The following is a 21,090-nucleotide window of genomic DNA, read 5'->3' as shown; positions in this document are numbered from 1 at the left end:
ATATGAAATTTATACAATATACTTGCTTCATCAGAACTATTTAATATTTAAAATATAATTTCAGTATTTTAAATGCTTAAAAATAATAAGTATACTTATTTAATAAACTAATTCCTTCCTATCAGCATTAACACTGGTAAATTATGTGGTACCCAGAAGTTACCACATCAGCCCAGCAAAGACAGTGAGCAAGTCCAAGGCAGACATTGACCTGGGAGATTTTGTCTTTTCCTCTCCCAAGATCAGCCAGCCTGTGATATTTGAGGAGGTGAAAACCACCCCTAGAAAAACGTCTGTATTTGTCTCATTTAAATGTATTTTAATAGCTGTAGCAGACAAAAGCAATCCGTAATCTGAAAAGTGAAGAAGCACCAAATGGACAAAAGTCCTTCCTCGAGCCAAGGACAAGCTCCAAATATCTCCTGTGAAACTTCACTGAGGGATAGAAACAGCAAGGAAAAAAAAATCTTTAAATATACCTATGTCTTAAACAATAAACACATTTAAAAGCTTTCAGTTGTAGAATTCTGCTGCGCTATTGACTTTCATATGGAAAATATATGAGCAGCATACACAAAGCTGCTCAAATCATTTTGCTGTTAAACAAACAAGCACATGCCTGGAGGGGACAGAAGAAAGTAACTGGTCTCCTGATGATGAATTGCATTAACTTGATCTGGCTTGCCAAGCCAGTGAGCGGTGTGAATTTAATGGCAATTAGCCCAGATCAAAGCTGAAGTACCATGAACAAAGTAGGTAAAACTGACAACATCAGAGAATGGAAGCATATMATGAGTGACTGAAAAAAGAAATTACTTAGATTTATTTACAATGTTTGCAGCTGTTAATGAAAAAGGACAGATTCTTACAAAATGTTTGTTTTCAAAACAGTGTTACTGATTAAGCAGATTTCCTGGAGACTGCTTTCAGGGCAAATTGACAAAAAAACTGATAGTAAAGAAAAATATTCTGTAATAGCTTGTATTGTGGACACACTGGTCGGAATGGTATTTTCTCAAGAAATTAAACTGTGAGTCAAAACCATTCTTCCTCCTACCTGGCAACAATTTATCAGCCATTGAAAGAAACAGAAAAAATTCACAGGTGTCAGAAAGAGGCAGAAGAGGAGAGAATTCGTAAGTTTTACATTCAGTAGGTTTGGGGGATTATTAGTAATAAGAAAAATATTCCTGTCAATAAATCTACATGTCTTAATTAAGACTGACATTAAAAAAGCTATAAATTTTAAATGCATGTGAATGATCTGGAAAAAATAGCTTTAGTCTTTTTTTTTTATATTTTTTTTTTAGTTTAAGGAGACCTCCACCTCCACATAATATTAGTAGGAATTAAATTCCTATTTCATATATTTGATGTTTATAAAACCTACAACATGTTCACTAATACCTTACTGTTACGACCACAAAATTTCAGTCTTCATGTAATACCTTCTAGCTAAGAGTCTGAAAACATTCTTATGGCAATTCTCATTGCATTTCATATGGATGGTAACTTACATTTTTGCTACAGATGAAATGATACACAGAGAATTTAAATAATTAGCCAGAAGCAGCAAGTTAATAGAAGAAATTGGAATAAATAGAAGATAGTATTACAATCACTATCCTACTCTTTTAATACAGGTAAAATAATAAACAACAAAATCAAGTTGCAATCTGTTTGAATTAAGTGTATTGAAGCTAGGCTCAGAAAAATGGTCCAATAAACAACAATATATTTTTGACCACAAGCTGAAGGGTAAAGACCCAGCAGTTCTTTAGCAATTAGTCAGTGATGTTTATGAGGAATTTCCTTGAGCAAGGACTAAATTTCTTAGTCTAAGATCAAAGATAACTGGTGTTACGCAGTGCCCTAACTAGACCCAGATTCACACTTTCCATTACTTATTTACATTGATCTTATGACTATTTTYATAGATCCATCAGAATAAGTGTGCTTTTACTCTTTTACTTTAATATTTGTTTAATTAAGTTAATTAATTACAGGTTAACTGAAATGTCATACAAAAGACCTCACGCAGCTTTCAAAGTGTAGTGGGAATCCTAATCCTTTTTTTTTCCCTTTAACTAGCAGTAAGGATGAAGTCAATAAATTGTCAATTAATAACATACTTGCTTTGATGGCTTCTCAGTAATTTACTTTCATACCACTTCATAAATTTCTTAGGAAAACTTCTGGGATCACTGATACAGTACCTCTGCCATGGGAAAATTTCGTTTAAATCTGTTCTACTGCCAATACACCAATAAGACTAACAGGCTGATAATCCTCCCACACTACACTGTTTAGGTATACGCACTCAAGCAGCAAAAGTTTAATTTGTTCCGCTAATGGCACAGAAAACTACTCAAACTTATTCACCATATAAATCTGAACTTCAGTCTGCTCCTTTTTGTTATTCCTTGGGCAGAAAATTCAACCTATTGGATGCTTTGCAATGCAGACTATTTTATCTTTTCCTTGATCCAAAGCATAACAATAATAATGGACACTATCAGTTACTAAATATTAAACTGCACTTTGCTGAAGAAACATAGTAGAAAGCCTTAGAAAAGCCAGAATATTATTTGCATTGGCACACTGACATGGAAGGCACATTCTGCTCTTCTAAGTAGGTGTAATGTAATTCTGAAACTACTAAAAGCAGTAATGCTAGCTGCCTTGGACAYATTTCAAGTTGCCATACAATAGCTTTTGTTTAGAATTTCTAGTGGGATAACATGTACTTTATTAGGTACAGCCTACTTGTTTGGAAGATAATTTAATTTATAAAAGCACAGTAAGAACTTAAGTAAAGAAGCCATATAATGCTAAAAATACTGATTTTCTTTAAAATTGTGTTGAAAGCATTGATATTGGCTAATACAAACTAAAAGATCTGTTACATAAAAGATAACTTGGCATGCAAAATTAATTTTAAAGTGTTGCACATGTCAAATAGTCATGACAGGACAAGGCCAGGTGGAGTTCCTAAAAGATCTATGAAAAACTATGAGATTGTAAGATATTTTATTATTATCCTATCTTAGGAAGGAAAATCACTGGAAAGTAACAGGAAAAATTCACTACACACATATACTAAAATACACATTATATATTTTCAATCCCACATATATTAAGGTTTGTCCACATTTCCCTAAAAAAAAATGTCGATCACATTGCTCTGGCACTGACAGCAACTAGGTAGAATTTGTCAAAAAATAACAAGTGTTTGGCTAGTATTCTTCCTGAGGTATGAAGAACTAACTGGAGATTTTCCAAAGGGACTGAATTATGGATAAAGGAATTAAAGAAACTGGCCTCCTGTTACACTGGTAATCCTCTAGGAAACAAGAACATTTAGAGCTAAATATTTATATTTTCTCTCAAATTGTAGTTCTCCAATACATTTATAGGGCTACATCACACAATGCACCATGGATTACACCATCATTTTTCTAAGCGCTCCTCCCAAATCTCAACAATATTTTATTCACAGATACAATGAGTATAGAATTATACCTAAATACATGTATAGCTAAACTTGAAAATGTTTACGAAAGTTATACCAGCTGTCTGGTAAGTAATTATATATTCCCACTTTTTCCKACCCTAATTAAGAAATTGACTCTGGGCCTTCAAATTCTTATTGTGGCATTCCAGTTTAAGAAATTAAGGATATGAAAAGGGCTTTTGTCTCTCAAGAAAACAAAAGAAATTTTCTGAAAAACGGAAATTAGGTAGGACTGCAAGCTGGGTTAGTTTCACATTTTTACTAGTTAATTTTCTTTTTTCTATTTGCTACACTGTTTCTATTTCTCTATAGCAGCATCCTAAAAAGCCATCTAATGTTCCAGTGGTGGTGGGGGTCACAGCCCTGTGAGGTGTGAAMCCCAACCAACCATCCACAAAGACTAGGTCCAAGGCTCAGGAACACACAAACAGCAGTCCTCCATGCTGGCTGCAAAGTGTGAGCCAATAACCACCSCCAGCAAGAGAATTAAGGAAAATGAACATGCAGAGGTACCTCCACTACACACAAGTGGAAGAACTTTTTTGCCCCACATTGGTAAGCATGGCTGGAACTTGGATGTTGCTTTATTTCTGCAAAGCCAGGTCCAAAATGCTGCTGTAAATGAGTTCTGAGTTGCACTGGCTCCCACGCAGCAGAGTTCATTTGCAAGTGTTTCTATGGGGGGACCTCCCAGAAAATGAATGAAAAACATCTTGTTCCCTTAGCATTACCTCATGCTACTTTTGCACAAGTATGCTTCTTAATTACTAATTTCTTTGCTCTTAAGAACAAGTGTTTTGAAGTAACTTACTAGAGTTAATTCACATCTCAGTATAGAGATACCTTTTACTGGAGCTAGTTGAGCTGCTGCCATTTGAGAAGGGRTGAAAAACTGGCAGCTAAATCCAAACAGAGCCAAGCCACACTAAAGGCAACAAGAGCTGGTGCATACTTAGGGCAAACATCCCTCCACCGTACTCTTGCAGCAACCCAACAGAGAATCTCAGTGGAAAACAGCAATGCAAATCATTCCAAAATGCTCCACTTTACACAGTAGACTAAGATAAAACACTGTCCTCTGGTTATGCAGAATCATAGAATCATTTAGGTTGSAAAAGGCTTTTGAGMTCAGAGTCCAACCATCARCCTGGCACTGCCAAGTCTACCACTAAAYYATGTCCCTAAATTCCACATCTAGACAGCTTTTAAATGCTGTTAGAGACAGTGATTCAACCACTTCCTTGGGCAGCCTATTCCAATGCCTGACCATCTTTTCAGTGAATAATTTTTTCCTAATAACCAATTGAAACCTCTAGCACAACTTCAAGCCATTTCTTCTTGTCCTATCACTTGTCACTTGTGAGAAGAGATCAATCCCCACCTGCCTACTCCTTTCAGGCAGTTGTRGAGAGAAATAAGGGCTCCCCTGAGCCTCCTTCTCCCCCAGTCCCCTTGGATGGACCCCCTGTAGCTCCATAGATCTGTGTATTGTCTAAATTGTGTGGCAGGCCATTGACCATTCCCTCCTGGATTATGGGGGCTTCATTCTGCTCCCAACCCTGTTTTGCAGGTCAGGGGACTGGGTACCCAAAGAACAACYGGTCTTCTCATTAAAGACTGAGGCTTTAAGACATTAAGTACCCCAGCTTTTTCCTCATCTTTTGTCACTATGTTTTCCCCGGCATCCAATAACGCCTTTTGTTGCTGATGTATTTAAAGGAACATTTTTATTGTCCTTCATGGCAGTAGCCAGATAAAGTTCCAATTGGGCTTTAGCCCTTCTAATTTTTTCCCTTCATTTCCTCACAACATCTTTGCAGTCTTTGACCTTCTTCCCAAGGTCATAAGCTCTTTTTTCCCTGATTTGCAGCCAAAGCTTTCTGTTCAGCTGTTMGACACTTCCCCGTGAGCTCGTTTTTCTCAGCACACGGATACAGACTACCATGCCTTTAAGAGTTCCTTTTTAAATTATATTCAGCCTTGCTGAGCTCCTTTGTCCCTAAGCACAGTCTCCTCTCTTTCAACCAGTCTCCTAAGCAGGCCAAACTATGCTCTTGGAAGTCCAAAGAAGCAGCTCTGCTGCTCCCCCACCCCTTTACTTCTTCATTGACCAATCATTTCGTGATTGCTGTGCCCAAGGGACCTCCAACCATCACACCATCCACCAACCAATCCCTGTTCACAAACAACAGGTCCAGGCTGTGCCTTTCATGGTTTKCTTACTCACCAGCTGTGTCAAGAAGTTAACTTCCACACTCCAGGAGCCTCCTAGGCTGTTTCCTCTCTGATATATTGCATTTCCAGCAGACATCTGGTAAGCTGAAGTCTCTCATGAGAACAAGGGCCAGCAATTGTGAGACTTCTCYCAGCTGCTAYCAGAATATTTTATCTGCCCCTTCATTCTGCATGGGAGGTGTACAGAAGACTGCCACCAAGGCCTTGCTGTCCTTCTCTCTGACTTAACATAAACACTCACCCTACAGTCACCATCAAGCTTTAGACAATCAAAACACACCCCAATGTCCAGAGCTATTCCAATACTTCTCCTTCTTTGCCTATCCCTTGTGAAGGGTTTTTGACAATCCACTGCCACATTTCAGCTGAGCAAGTCATTCCATCATRTTTCCACAATGGCAATTATGTAATAGATTTCCTGCTGCACAATGGCTTCCAGCTCCTCCTRCTTGTTGCCCATGYTGCACACAYTGGAGTAAATGCACTACAGTGGGATAATTCATTACTGCCTTTTGGGGGGTGACAAAAGGGCGTTACAAGCCCTACTTCCTATGTAACCATTCTCAGKTGCTTCCATGGTTTCTAAAAATTCAATAACCCTYGTRTCTTTGCTGCCAGGTGGATTTCCATCCCCTACCTCCACTGAGGCGGCAGACCAAAGGAGCTTGCTACCACAGCATCCCTTAGACAGTAACATAGTGCCCCCAGGTTTCTCTGAAAATAAGACCGGTTTTATTCCTTTCCTCCTTCAAATCTAGTATAAATTGCTTTCATAAGACCTATGTCMAATAACTCTAGTAGGAATRCCTTGGAAAAARYATGAGYGAAGATTTTTAACCATCCTACTTYTACCTTTAAGGTGGATCATTCTTGCCTCTSCATTTTMCCAGTAMCAGGAAGGAAGCCACAATCTCTGARCTGGTRGCTTAATTTGCTGCCATTGTGTAGAAAACAGAATCCCCTTCAATCAGGATTTTGAGATAGTGGTTTTTCCAGGAAACAGACTGAAAGTACAAGTCATCTTAATTCTACTAGTAACAAAAAAAAGGAAAAAATTACTTGATCAATTACTGAATGATCCTTAATTAAGCACACTTGCAGTCTCACCAGCTGCTGTAAGACCATAAYGAACATTCCTGGATAGATACAACAGGGAATTCATTTTCTGCCTCCAAAGTGCAACACAAAGTTTACACTGCTTACAGGTGTTCCAACATGCAAAACTGGACGTTCCTGCTCTCACCCACTTCTTGTCACAAGAAGCTCTACAAGTCCTTCARTAAAATGGTCTTACTTCTATATTGTTATTTTGGGAAGTGTGGGAATACTTAAGAAACATCTTGCACTTCTAATCAAAAATCTGTGTTTCAAGTATAATGGGATGCACGTCTTTTGGAATTGTGCAAGAATTTGAAGAAAAAATTAAAGTCGAACAATTAATTTCCTAGATGTCTTTCTTTTCAAAGAAAACATGAAATCAAACTGTGAAGACAAGGAAGCTGGCAATGCCATAATCTGCAAAAGATGGTACAAACAGCAATATCCCCACAGTGCAAAGAGACAGAGATCCTTTTAACATACWTTTTTTACCAGCTTTTATACTCTTATGTCCTTACTGAGCACAAAGGTAGCATTTTTGGAAATGCTACCCACATATGCTTTATTTTAATATTTTACACATCTTTGGTATTATTATTCCCTCATTACCAGCACAATAACAGTTAGAGAAAAGTCTGTATATTTTAACAGAGCAAATAAGATCTTCAAATAAAGTTGGAATAATCCGCCAATAAAAGTGTGCAAAAAGCAGATAAGTATTCTGATTTTTGAGTCCTATATGTTCCAATTACTCTAGAAAGTAGAAAGTTTTGAACTGAGGATGTAATGACTATAATACTATGAACCTTGGTTAGCAATTAAATGATCACAACTCCCTTCAGACCGAAAATGTAGACAACAGCTAGTAGCTGACATCTCACTTCAACATTTTACAGCTGTGTTAAAGTAAAGACTCTRGACATTTGGATGCATGCATGCATCTTATTTTCCCAGGATTTCAAAGTCCACATCCAGGCTGCTGATCAGCCATTATAAATGAGTAATTCAAGTAGGGCATGACTGCTTCTTGTATTAACTTGATAAAGATGTTTCAGTCAAAGTGCATCAACAGTTGTGTTAAGTCATCCCTTTCACAGGCTTTTACTTTGCTTATGTTACCAGTGAAGAAAAAAAGAAGTATTATTGGCTTTAAATTATTACAGAARTCTTTACACTAAATATAATAATCATAGTAATTAAATTGTATTAGAGCTGTTTTGCAAAATATAAATATTCCTTAATTATTTCATTTTTAATTAAAAACAATTTAATCTACTGACTGCAACTTGCATTTAAGTTTTGTTTCATTAGTTTAGACATGCAACTGCTTAAAGGAAAACAGAAAATACCCATTTGTTTCCAGAAAATTACATTCTATCYGTAAGATTTTCCAAAAGTTGGTTTAAAACCACACTTCTAATACAATAGGGTCATTTTAAGCTTATCACTTAATAACAGATTTATTATAAAATATGTATGAAGGAAGTGTTTTGCAAAAGTTTTACTGCCTGAAAAATACGAATCCAGGGCTTGGGCTAATGCATCTTTCAAATAACACAAAGATAGTTTGAACATATTTCATTTTCTTGTATAAATCCTCAGGTCACAACCTGAAAGAAGCTTTACTGAATACTGAATTCTTTTTCTCTTATCACAGCAAGGACATAAGAGAGGTCAAAAGCATTGAAGAGAATTTGTATTCTCATTTCATTAATTYATTTCTATTGAATAGATGACCAAACATGAACATAGTTACACTAACAGTAAGAAATATGCTGTATATATAATTCATGCAAAGCTCAATGCATAACAGATGCACTTTAACAACTTCCACGTAAACTGGACATCTGACTCATTACATCTATGCCATGGACATTCAGAAATGATGGTCCATCATCATATGTGCTCCATAACCCTGCTCACTAATGTTGAGCCAGACACTGTATTTAATAATTCCTTATATTCAATCATATCTTCATTTCCTTTTCAAAGTATTGTTTCTATTTACAAAATTTCCATTATTTTTCCCACTTCAAGGGGGAAAAATTTCTATGGTAGCCAAGCCATTTGTAGTATTATACTTTAGATTGTGTTTACACAATATTTCCTTATGGTCAAATTATTTTTATTCCAAAAGTAAAACAAGTATAGGAACTTTTGAGGGCAGCATGAGATGGGAAGAGGCAGTCAGCCACTTATTTATTCAGATTATTATTCAGATGTCTAACATTAATTTTTAATATTATTCAGATAAACATTAATCTTCAAATTAAACTTTATTTTCATTTAGTGTTTGTATTGTATGATTAGAACATGGTCCTTTTTTTCCAATGGCATGACAGTTATCAATACTGAAAGAAGTTAAAAAGACATGGCTCAAACTCTGGTCAGCCCAACTCCTTTCACGTCCACCTTCCCAAAGGCAGAGGTTTATTTTTGCAAGATTTCTGGACATGAGGCAGTATAGTTAAAGATATTTCTTCAGCTTGGCACAAATCCCAAACGAGCAGCCCCAGAAGCTGTACAGTGACAGATGGTGAACATGGGCTAAAAGTGTAAGAGCTGGTAGATGCAGGSAAACTCTTACTGCAAGAGCTGAAATGTTTGGAACTCCCCATCCCTTCCATTCACGTTGTCAGAGGACCCATTCATTGCATAACCATGAAATGTTCTCATAAATTGGGAAAGTAGAACCCCAACATCATTTGCTATTCTGCAAATACACAGTTTTCTAAATCTCCTGTGGGAAAAATCACTTCTTTCCAGATCCARCTACTTCACCTTGAAAGTACATCAGAAATTAGGAATACACTTAGGAAAGCCAGACCATGCTTTAATATGCTGTGCTGCAAGTGGAACTCAGTATTAACAATTAGCAGCAGGAATGTGTTTGGATGGAAATTCAGGAGTCAGGTCAGCAAATTACTTTGCTCCAGCACATGTTTGTCTTAACTGAACTGGCTGCAGCACCAGGGCAACACTTAAAATCTTCTCTTTAAGACATTACTTCTGGAAAACAAACGGGTTTTCTTTTCCTTCTCAAAATGCCTTTTCCTCTACTGAAGAGTGAAAATCAGATTAAAATTAAGAATTAAAAATATTTAGCTATTTMATTAAACTATATATCCACTCTAATCCTATCACTGCATTTCTCAGAYAGATTTAGCATTCCACGTGATCCTGAGAATGTCAGGACAACCACAAATATACCGCATTGGTGTTTGAAGTGGYTGTACTTAAAATCTGTTATACAGAGATACTCAACATTAAAGGCTCACATTATATGGGTAAGCTAATTTTAGCTGTTAACTAGAACTGAAGTTACACAGTGTTTTCCTCTTATCAATTTTAAGTACTTCTGCCACTTTACACAAGTACATATTATGTATCTTGAACATATTAGTTCTATTTGASTGCACAGGTAAAATGAATCAGCTCATATAGCACAGGAGTGATTAAATAGTCTAAAGGTTACAAGTGAAGAATAGGTCCTGCAGTACTAATTTTTATATGGTTTGCAGATATCTGGTAAAAACAGAGATTGATATTTAGAAGTTCACAGCACGTGAGAAAAACAGAACTAATTTAAATATTTCCAAAGTTGTACACCTTAAAGACCATCTGTCTGTTCAAAATCATTTCAGTTTGGTGAGTGATAGGAGTCTGTCCTAGCTTGGGAGTCATCGCGGAGGTTTTCTAGTTGAATTAAAAATAATAAAATACCCAAAAAATTCTAATTTGCTTTATCTAATCCTGACTGTGGACTATTGTTTTCTACATAAAACTAACTATTCAGTCACTTGGTAATGGCCCAATTTTAATTGCTGACCACAACCGGCTATTTGTACCATCACAGGAAGGAATTTCTGTGGGAACTTCTGAACAGAAATGTTTGGGTAGAAAGAGACAATGTGGTTRAATATTCACTCTGAGTGCATCCTAAATCATAAAAATGAGACTATTAGTACATTTGTATTAAACTAGAATACTGGAATCTTGAGAATGACGTGTAGTTTTTTTTTAACTTGCTACAGAGCTGAACCATGAAAATTACTGAAAAAAATTTACATTAGGAGCAACTGTTTATATATATATTTAATAATAATTTCTGCATTAAAATTATGTATTTACTTTAGTGTTGTTTCTAATCAAATGTGCTATGATGTTATTTGCTTGTTACTAAAATTAAAAAAAAAAAAAACAACCWGAAGTTGATGTAGTCACAATGCATTTACCACCAGGAGTCTACTAATTTTCAGTCATATCTATTAAGTAATTCATTATAAAAAAAGTAACCATCTTATATGAATCACTTACATCACTAAAGAGGCAGTGAGAGCAATATAATTCAATTATAAAGCCTGGAAGTAGTTTAAACACTGTTTGAAAATAAACAGTTACAGTCCCTTATGCCCAAGTCTGGGAAGCGTCCAAATGGAAGCTAAAGATCCCATGGCATTTTTTCAAGTGGGAGGGAACTATCCCAATATGCTGGCCAACATATATTTTCGCAATTAAAAACAGATTTCAATGTCCAAAGCTACGTGTCAGCAATTGCAGAGAGCCCATACCTGTCACGTTTTCAAAACACTCTAAACCAACAATAAGTATCTAGTCACCTTGCTGAATAACACTTTTCCAGATGCCATAGGTGGAAAAGGTGAATGTATTTTCACAAATAAATGAAGCACAGATACATCAGCCTCTACTGTTATGAAAACAGAAATTATCATTTGAATCCATATGTAGATTTTTTTCCAATAACAGAAGTGTTAAATATGACTTTGGTGGCCATATGGAACACTTTGATACTGCCAGATTGTAAAGTGAACAGAAATCCTATGGAACACACATGCACAAAATAAAGGTAGCAGAAATACTCTCATATCTGCCATTCCCTGACTTCTACACATTTGATGAGTTAAAAGTTTAAAAAAAGGAAAGGCTTTTTAACAACTTTTTTTAGTTACTTTTACAGATTTTTTTAGGTTATGARCTGTTTAAAGAGAAGGTGGAGATAYTTCCTTTATGTACTTAAAAGCCTGCATACCTCATACTACCCACCATTCAAGGGCTCAGTTCTTTAGTTGCCAGTACTGAAACTCAAAGTCCTGTCCCAAGAAGTACAAGATCAACTACATTACCTACAGGCAGTTATCCTGCCTAACAGCATTGTTATCCAGAGTTAAAAGAAAAAAAGTAAGTCAGTCAATAAGTTTTTACAGATGAGATGAAGGGCTGTCCAGTTCCCTCAGTCAACGCTGTGCAACAGCTAAGGCTCCTGCATTCAGAGTTGAGCCCCCATCTTTATTGTGCAAGCTTTTTTCTTATTTTGTCATATTACCAAYCTGTTAGGTGATACTATTAAGAAAAAAAAAAAAACCTGGAGAAAAGCAAAAGTGCCTCTCTGACTAAAGATATTACTTGACTTCCACAGTGCAGCTGAACAGTACATCCTAAAGTCAGTCAGGATTGAAAGAAAACAATAAATATTTTCAGGGAACTTAAYTACAGAGGCTAACTTCCAAACAACTCACACCACAGTGCAGTTTTTCTCCTTTTTTATTTAATATAATTTTTTAAATAAGATTTTACAAATCTCAGAATCCTATTTAGTTACAATTCCACAATTCTRGAACACAAGTATTGCTGAAGGATTTATGGCATATTGAGAGAAGCTGACCGCAACAGTTGAAACAGATGAAAACACCTCTTCCCCCAAGAGGATTTGCAGAATTACTTGAGGGAAAGTTGAACAAGCTGTCTTATTTCTGCATTGTGCAATTACCTTTCTGTAACCAGAACTTACTGCCAATTGCCAGATTTATGCAACTCACTGGAAGCAGTCTTAATCTAGTTAGCATAGCATAGTCTGTTCCTCTCTGCTGCTACTCCCATGGACATGAAATCTACAGCTGCAGCCAGCAGAGGAACACACTGCACCTGAGGACAAGTTTGCTTCTCTTTTAGAATTAATACTAAGTGCTGGATCTTTGTAAGACAGTAGATGCAGTAGTGATTCAAGTCTGGAAATRTATTTGATATTTAACACGGATGTAGTGCACAACATATTGAGTGTAATGGCAGAGGATGGAGCACACGTGAACTGGTGAATGTTAAAAGAGGCTTTTACTTTCTCTTTCTTTGTAACTTGGCATTTACCATTGTTACCAACATGCTCTTCCCCCACCATTTTCCCTTCCTGAAATGCTCAGCAGTACCACCATCTGCTGTCCTTCCCTGAATTGTGGCTAAAGTTAAGATGTTTGCTACAATCAAYTAATTGCAAACTCCCCAGAGAAAAGTGGAGGGGAAATTGCATTACCACAAAATACTTTTGCCCACAAATTCTGTCAGAAAGAAAACTCCCAAATTTAGCCTTGCWGTTCAGGCAGTTGAATTTTGAAAACTACAGGATGTTGCCACAAAATTTCTTCTAAAAACATATACTTATCTGAATTTAAATCCGTCTTCCAAAATAAGACTACATGAAYACAGTGTTTTCAGTAACTCATACTATTAACATTCATGTTTTTCCAAGCCAARATATAAGAATAAACCAGATTTTAAAAGCAATTAAGAAGATATAAATGCTGTGCACTGCCTGAGCACAGTTCTCAAAAGACCAGAGTCCTGGCAACTATCATAATCCTTTTGAAATTGTGCATATTAAGATTAAAGATCACTTTGTTCCTCTATTCCCACAACTAGTTGGTATGGTAAAAAGATCAGTCTCCTAGTTTTATATKTAACATCTTTAACATTTGCTCTCCTTTCTGTGCATGTGATTAAATGTAACATTTTGAAATCCCAAAGTTCTGAGAAAAACATAAATCCTTGTCCACAGCTGCTGTTTGACTCTGGAAACACATGCATTTTCTTTTCAAGCATCTACCATCAAAAAGTCCCAAAGGACTTGAACTGGAGAACACCTGCATCTCTTCATTTAGTTCCAATAACAGAGTCTAAACTTCAAAATTACAAAAATAGATGCTATGTTCAGCTGCAGTTACATTCTCCCCCTAATTCCCGTGAACAAAAATGCTAAGAGCATGAAATCATTCAGGCAAGCTCTGTCATCGAGAGGATAAGATTTTTTGCACCAGAAGCCCAGTGGGAACTTGATAGAAAACTGGCAACAATTACAGATAAAGTACATAGTGAAATCYTCAGGGAGAGAAGAGGAAATGTAATAAGATAGATGGGTATAATTTTTACACATTTATGTCCAAACCACAAATGTGAATTGTCTTTAATTACTCCAATACACTAAGCATTTTTATTCATTCATTGTGTTAAATCTTTCCAAAAGACTTCAAATTAGTCTATGAATTCTCTTTTACTGGGRTTTTTAAAATTTATTTACTTACTAGCACAAGGAATCACTTAAATTAGATGAGAACTTAAAAAATATAATTGTTCCAGCTTGAAAATCCAGACTAATGTCCCTAGTCCAAGCAGTCAAAACAAAATTAAAAAATATGTCAATGACATGCTTTTTTAACTGCAAAAAAGGGGAAGTTAGGGGCATATGGAGGTGTATATGCATAAAACCAAACATATCTATAATCTCTCACCTCCTTTCTAATTAGTTCTAACAGATAAAAATCAGATGGTTTACAATAAGAAAAAAAGTTTATGTTACTGCTGGTACAACTTCTATGGCAATTTTTTCACACATGAAGATAYTATTTCTTCAGTTATTTTTTCCCTCTGGCATGGAAAGAGGGTAAATGGAGTGATCTTATCTAAATCAAAATACTGACAGAGGGAAAAGAATTCAAAAACTTTTGGAAGTTTGAGAAACATAACACTTAAACAAGAAATACCAACTTTTAAAAGGCTGAATGTTTGCTCTTCAGCCTTTATGCAGCTTTGACAAATTCGAGAAGCCTTCCCACTCTTACKTTGCTCCACTGGGTGTATAAATTTAACACATATGAGCATGATATTAATACAGGTATTTTTGTTTACTCCCTTATTTCACTGCTGCATTGTTGACTATTTAAGCTGATCTCAGAGAAAACATTAATAATTGTATTGYTTATTTTCATTCCTCTTGATTTATATGTAATAAAGCTGTCCCTACACTGGCCGTGCACGCACTCCCAATTATTCAATATGGCAAACCAAGCAGAGCGCAATCAGCTCACCTCATCTATTCAGCAGCTGCTCATAATTAACCGCTAACACCAGCGCTCATTTTGCAATCTCCCTCTTCTCTCAAAGGCCAGGTGAAACAAACAASGCCTGCAGTTGCTCCCAGGGTTAATAAAGCCAGGGTTACGTCARAAAAAGGGTAAGAAGACCTTCCCAAGCCCTGGGGTAATGGGATAATCTCCCTTCTTGTATTTATTTTATATGCTGCAGTTTAAAGACTGAGGAGTATATCTACTGATTTTTATGAGTACACATAGAGATACCTGGGGCAATTTTTCATATGGCAGAAGCATCCAAAAGTAAAATCACCAGCATTCAGACTCATACTTAAGGACTAAACCAAACCAAATTTACATTCTTTGTCCCTAAATACTTCCTTTATGGGCCATAGGTGGGCCCATTTTCCATTGTGATAATGACACTTCATGCATCAAACAGTAAAACACTCCTGAAGGGCAATCATCACTATATGCACTTGTTTTATACCCGTTATACATTGCACGTGCTACACATCACGTGCTTGAAATGCTGCCCTTCTTGAAAACAGAGCTTTCTCCTTCAATTGTCGTACTCAATGCGACAGTACTACTATACTGTATACTACTATACTCAATGCGACAGTACTACTATACTGTATACTATACAGTACTACTAGAACCACACTGTTTTTCCTCTTTCTCTCAACAGCTTAGGTGAAAGAGCAAAAAGGAAGACATTCATGTCAAATGCTTTCTCCCTTAAATGGTAAATACATCCTCAAACATTGTGGGTTCACATACAGACAAGCAGTAAAGGAAGTTATATAACCATCCTGATTACCCTGGATTATATGATTCAAGTGATACAGGACAGTACACAGTTGCTGATGAAACAAGGAGAGGAGAAGGAACAGTTCCCTACCTGTTCCCCAGGCAAATATGCCCTGATTTATTCAAGARGCTCATGCCATTTGCACAAGAGCCTCCTTAGCATTTTATATCCAAACAGCTGCTTTGATTTTTGACCAAATTGCTTTTCATTCAATTTTATGAATTAATTAGTCCAAATTCCTATTCCAGAGCATTATATAYAGCATTATTAGGAAAAATATCACAAACAGCCCCAATTCAATACTGCACAATTATCTCCAGTAACGCACCTTTAAAAAACCCTTTTAATCCCAAGGGATGAGTTTTYTCTGTGAAATTTTCCAGTACAGCTTTTTGAACTCCCAGAAGTGACTGCAACTGGCAGCAAATGCATTTTTATGCTCTCAAAGAATTCCATGTTTTCCSTATATGTAATTTTCACAGTCATAATGAAAATGATAGCCATATCTCCTGTATTAAATTGCTCCAGTTTCTTCAGCAAGTCCTTGAAAGCAAATGCTTTTATTTTGCTGATCCTTTGYATAGAACCCAAGACAACTGAAACATTAATTACTCTTGGTTTAATTTATATTTTAAAAAAATMATTTGCAGTATGCCATTCTTCCTGTTGACTAAGACCAAAGATTCAGCAAATCAGTCAGCTTTTTTCTCTCACCTGTCACTCCTCGCAGGTGCCACCTTACAGATCTAGAGGTGCAGARCTAGAGACTGAACATGCAGGTTAGTGACTGCCATTGAGTACACAGAATCACTACAATTGTCCTGAGACACTGAGGCAGTRGGTGAAGTGTCCAGAACACTTTCARCTCTCAAATCTAGAKGAATGTATGCCCATTCATSTAGAAAACAGGTACCCCAGATAATGGTCTATTACTTGTCAGTGCCTTAATTCTCACAGGCACCTCCTGTCCCAACCCATCAAGGACTCTCAACCATCTAAATGGACTATTCATAATACTGATGAGCAAAAATGTATGTGATCCTTGTAACCCATAACAAAAGTAGCTATTCTACACTATCCACATATCCTTTAAAATATAATTAATAGCCTAAGACAGAAATCAGAAAATTAAACCAAAAAAATCCTCAAAAATGGGAAGAAATGCAACTATTAATCATAGTAATAAATACTGTTGTTATGAAAATTTAAAAAGTATTTAAGGGAGACAACAGGTGCAATAGATTTTAACTTCTGTTTAAAAATAGATCTGAGTAATTCAGATATTATTGAATCTTGAACTGCTGTTTGGCAATGTTTTAAGGAGCAGGAACTGAARATAATTGTTACAAAAACACTGCTGTAAACATTACCAACATGATGCTCTCCAAGAAACACAGAAGTACAATCACTGAAAAAATAACCTAACAACTGCTGGARTACACAGTGTTTACAAATATTTACTCTGCATAAGAATCGAATGTTGCTTACATATGCACATAAAAATTGCAATGACAGTAATAAATTCATTGTTACTTTTCAGATTTATGACAGTCAAGAATCATTGCACAGGAAAATAATAAAAGAAAAAAGCACACTTGAAGTGTTCAAGTTACTTCTGTGTTTTGTAATATTGGGGTCAGCTAATTCTTTTGCTTTCCTTAACCTAGGTACTTTTGGGATTAGTTTTTTTTCCTCCATTTCATTCATGCCTAGCATGGCAATAGAACATGCTTTGAAAAACATGAAAACATGGTTTTAAAGAAGCACCACACTGACAGCAAAACCCAGTTCCATGTGTATTTCACAARCTGTATGAGTTATTTTAAACTAGACACATTTCAAAACTGTCAGTGTTGCTTAAAACAGACCAATGTTTTGTTTAAAGGCCACAGAAACTGTAAGAATCACATATTATTAAACTTCTCACTTAAGTCCACCAGAACACCAAATGTGATGAGGTCAGGTGTGTGCCCTGTAGTGTTTTAAAGACCCCTTAATTATTGTTAACAAATTTTATAATAAACAAATTCTTAATAAGAAATTATGCTGCAAATTTATATGTATCATTTAGAACTCAGTATGTCAACTTCTGTGTAAGAAGCCCAACCCAGTACCAGGAAGAAAGAGCTATTATTTTCAACATGGATCCTGCCTATCCTCCCTCCCCCTCCTAAAGTTGACAAAGGTTTCCATATAATTATTTTAAAAGGCAACCAAAGTTAATGAAGCATTCCTTATTGAAGAAGACATACATCAAAATGCAGCTTTTAGTTCCTTTGTCTCACAGTGAGCTAAAGTTATAATGTGTGCAGCGTGTGTAAAAGATACTTTGACATTTGGCACATTTTATATCAAGCCTCTCTTTTGAAAATCACATTGGATAGGAAAAATGTAATGTGATACTAGCTTAACAAGAGTTTTGTACTTACCAGAATTATGGCAGTAGTCCATATACTGTGGAATTTGGATTGTAAAGGCTACCAAATCTGGAGCTAAGAGAGATTCTGGCTTTCTACTCTCATTGAGCCATTTACTGCTGTGTAAGTCTCTGGTGTCAGAAGGGCCTTGAATTAAAGGAATCAGCTTCTCTTTTCCACCATCACCTACGATAAAGATTAGACTCCTTACAGCATTTAGTGTAACAAGATAGATTTTCAAGACAAACATTCAAAGTCCAAAGAGAACATCTATTAATTAACATTGTGAATACAGAACTAAAAGAGGAAATAGAGCAGTGTCATATAAACTACTAAACAGCCTACTTAGTGTTATCCTGTAAATGCCTTGAAATCCAGGAGGATTTCAAATAAAGTATCAACATTCTTTAAAATAGTAGTTTTCTTCCCAATTTTATAAAATTATCTATTTACACACCCCCAGGAACTCAACTGAAAGACACTCAAATTTTCAATGTTCTTGACATTAGCTGCTTTTATACATAAGACATCATAGACATTGATAAGCTCCCACATGCACTTCTAGAAAAATTCTATTAAAGAAGTAAAGGAACCATCAGAGCCCTCAAAAACTTCACAAGCAAAATACATACTTGTAGCATTAATGGAAAATGAGGCATTAAAAAAATCAAGAAGATACATTAAAATTATACTAAGAATAAAGCTAAATTAAAATGTTCCATATTTTTCCTGTTTCTTGAATGTTTCTAGATTAATATTTGTCTCAGCAGAAAAAATAAATCTATTTTTTTTTTATTCAGTGTAAAAATTGACTATACTGAGGCAAGACTGGATCATCATTACATACTTAATAATAACAAAAAAAACCCCAAAACAGAATACAAAAACCCCTCTCTGATTCATAGGAACAATGAGTAAATTCTTGTTTCAGTAACTCCCCTTGTAAAAAGCAAGGCCAATTCTCCTATACAGGCAATAAAGTTTTACATGGTCCAGCTGCACATACCTGGGGCTTTGGCACAAATTTTTATTGATCCCACGGTCCCAGAGGCACATTTGACCAATGATGTGCCGCAGTACTTCAATTCAACATTCTGGATTGAGCCCTCAAGAGTTGGCAGGGGATTCTTAGATTTCACACCTAATAAAAGAAAACTGCAAATGTACTAGCCTGTTGAATTTAAATATTTTTATATTCCTTCACCAAGGCATTTAAACTTAATTATATTTTAATTATCTACCTTAGATATTCTTACAGCATTTTTGTTGTGATTCACAGTTTTTAAATGAAAGCAAAAGAAAGCTGCATATGGGGTTTTTAATACAAACAGTTTTGCAYGAAATACACACAGATACTGGAAGGAAAACACACGACCACTTAGAAATTGAAATAATAAATATGCATATATATACACATAGATACAYTTTTGTTTTCACTTTATAACTGCCATGTCAACCATTCTCCTTCATAGTTTTATTACGACCATTTAATTTCATGATCTCAAAATGACTAAGTGTTTTCAGCTCTTACTTAGACAACAACATTTTACTCAGTAGCAGCGTAAAGCATTAAGTCCACGCAGCTGAGCGGTACAGAAGGCCAACGGCACACTTGCCATTTTTCAGCGGAAACCGGAGTTCAAATCTTGCCTTGGGTCACAAGTGGAAATAAGTTTTGGTGGTCTTTCCTCAGCCCCCATTTGTGAGCACCAGMAAACTACTGCAGCACTTGGAAGAAGTCAGTGCTATTGGCAGCCACTTCTGAAGAGCTGCCCAGAACTGCGGCAGAAGCACCAGGGGATCCTACAAGCCACGACTCAGATATGCTGGCAGAGCTTGAGGGCAGCCCCCCAAAACAGCCTCAGAGCACAGGGGGAGGAAGCCAACCCTCCAATTCCGTACAGCACTGCCTATCAGAAAAAAACACATAAATTCACTGGCAAATTAGAAATAAATAGTTTCAACACCTGTAAGAAGCATGAAAGGAAAAACTAACAGAAGTTGCCATTTTTTATGGTTCTTCTTTCCCCTCATGCAGAAGCGACTTGGAATTTGTCAGTTAAAACTGGCAAGCAGCTTGTTAATTATGCAAACATTAGTATAATTATGGAACCATTTCCTTGTGTATATAACATAGAATTTGTTCCAAAATCCATAACTATAGAAGGAAAGTATTATGGAATATCAGGTAAAAAAGCATTTTATACATATTTCAAGATTATTACACACATTAAAGGAAATTACTATATTATCTACAGAATTAATTAATTAGGTTTTTTACAAAATCTCTCCAAGACTTAACCCAAAGAACAACCTTTAATATATATTAACCAGTAAGGAAAAAAAACCTTAAAAAATTTATAGGAAACAGAAGATTACAATTAAACTTGGTAATTATGCTTAGTTCACTGTGCCTATTCCAGTTCCTAAACATTGAAGAGTATTTAGTAGTGCATCCAAAATCATTTAGCAAGCAATCTTCTTGACATATATTCAAGTTTTTTTCTGGTAGGACATTAAAATAATTTTGGAGTTAAAAAGTATTTTCAAAGATAGAAAGAAAGAAGGAGCATAAAAGGGACACACAGCACTTGGTAGAGCAGACTGCCATCTGAAAGTAGGKTCCACACTCTAGGTAAGCATTCTTATAAAAATTTAACCTGTCTTCAAGATATGTTCAGACTTTTCCTAATTTGTGACTCAGGAAGGCTTCAGGCTCAAAGAATGTTCACTGAAACACATTTCTGTGTTTCACTCCAACACCCCATCAGTTTTCAGTCTAGAAGACCAACTACAAGTTTGTCTTGAGAATAGACTGTCGTTCCCATTTTTGTTCARGGTAAGCCTCTTTTGAAG

General features: G+C 35.9%; 1 protein-coding gene across 8 annotated transcripts in view; it reads right to left on the bottom strand.

Annotated features, from left to right (window-relative positions):
- The window catches only part of VPS13B (vacuolar protein sorting 13 homolog B), a 423,643-nt gene that overhangs the window by 269,811 nt on the left and 132,742 nt on the right, over nt 1-21,090 (bottom strand). For all 8 annotated transcript variants that reach the window (XM_057366267.1, XM_057366269.1, XM_057366268.1 and 5 more), the window contains exons 18-19: nt 19,241-19,375; nt 18,247-18,420 (exon numbers count right to left, since the gene is read on the bottom strand). In XM_057366267.1, the coding sequence (XP_057222250.1) occupies nt 18,247-18,420; nt 19,241-19,375 (309 nt within the window). The remainder of the gene's footprint in view (nt 1-18,246; nt 18,421-19,240; nt 19,376-21,090) is intronic.

Source organism: Malurus melanocephalus, unplaced genomic scaffold, assembly GCF_030028575.1.
Source record: "Malurus melanocephalus ecotype Western Australia unplaced genomic scaffold, MMel_1.1 scaffold_62, whole genome shotgun sequence".
Taxonomy (NCBI): Eukaryota; Metazoa; Chordata; class Aves; order Passeriformes; family Maluridae; genus Malurus; species Malurus melanocephalus.
This window is presented reverse-complemented; position numbering and strand designations above follow the sequence as displayed.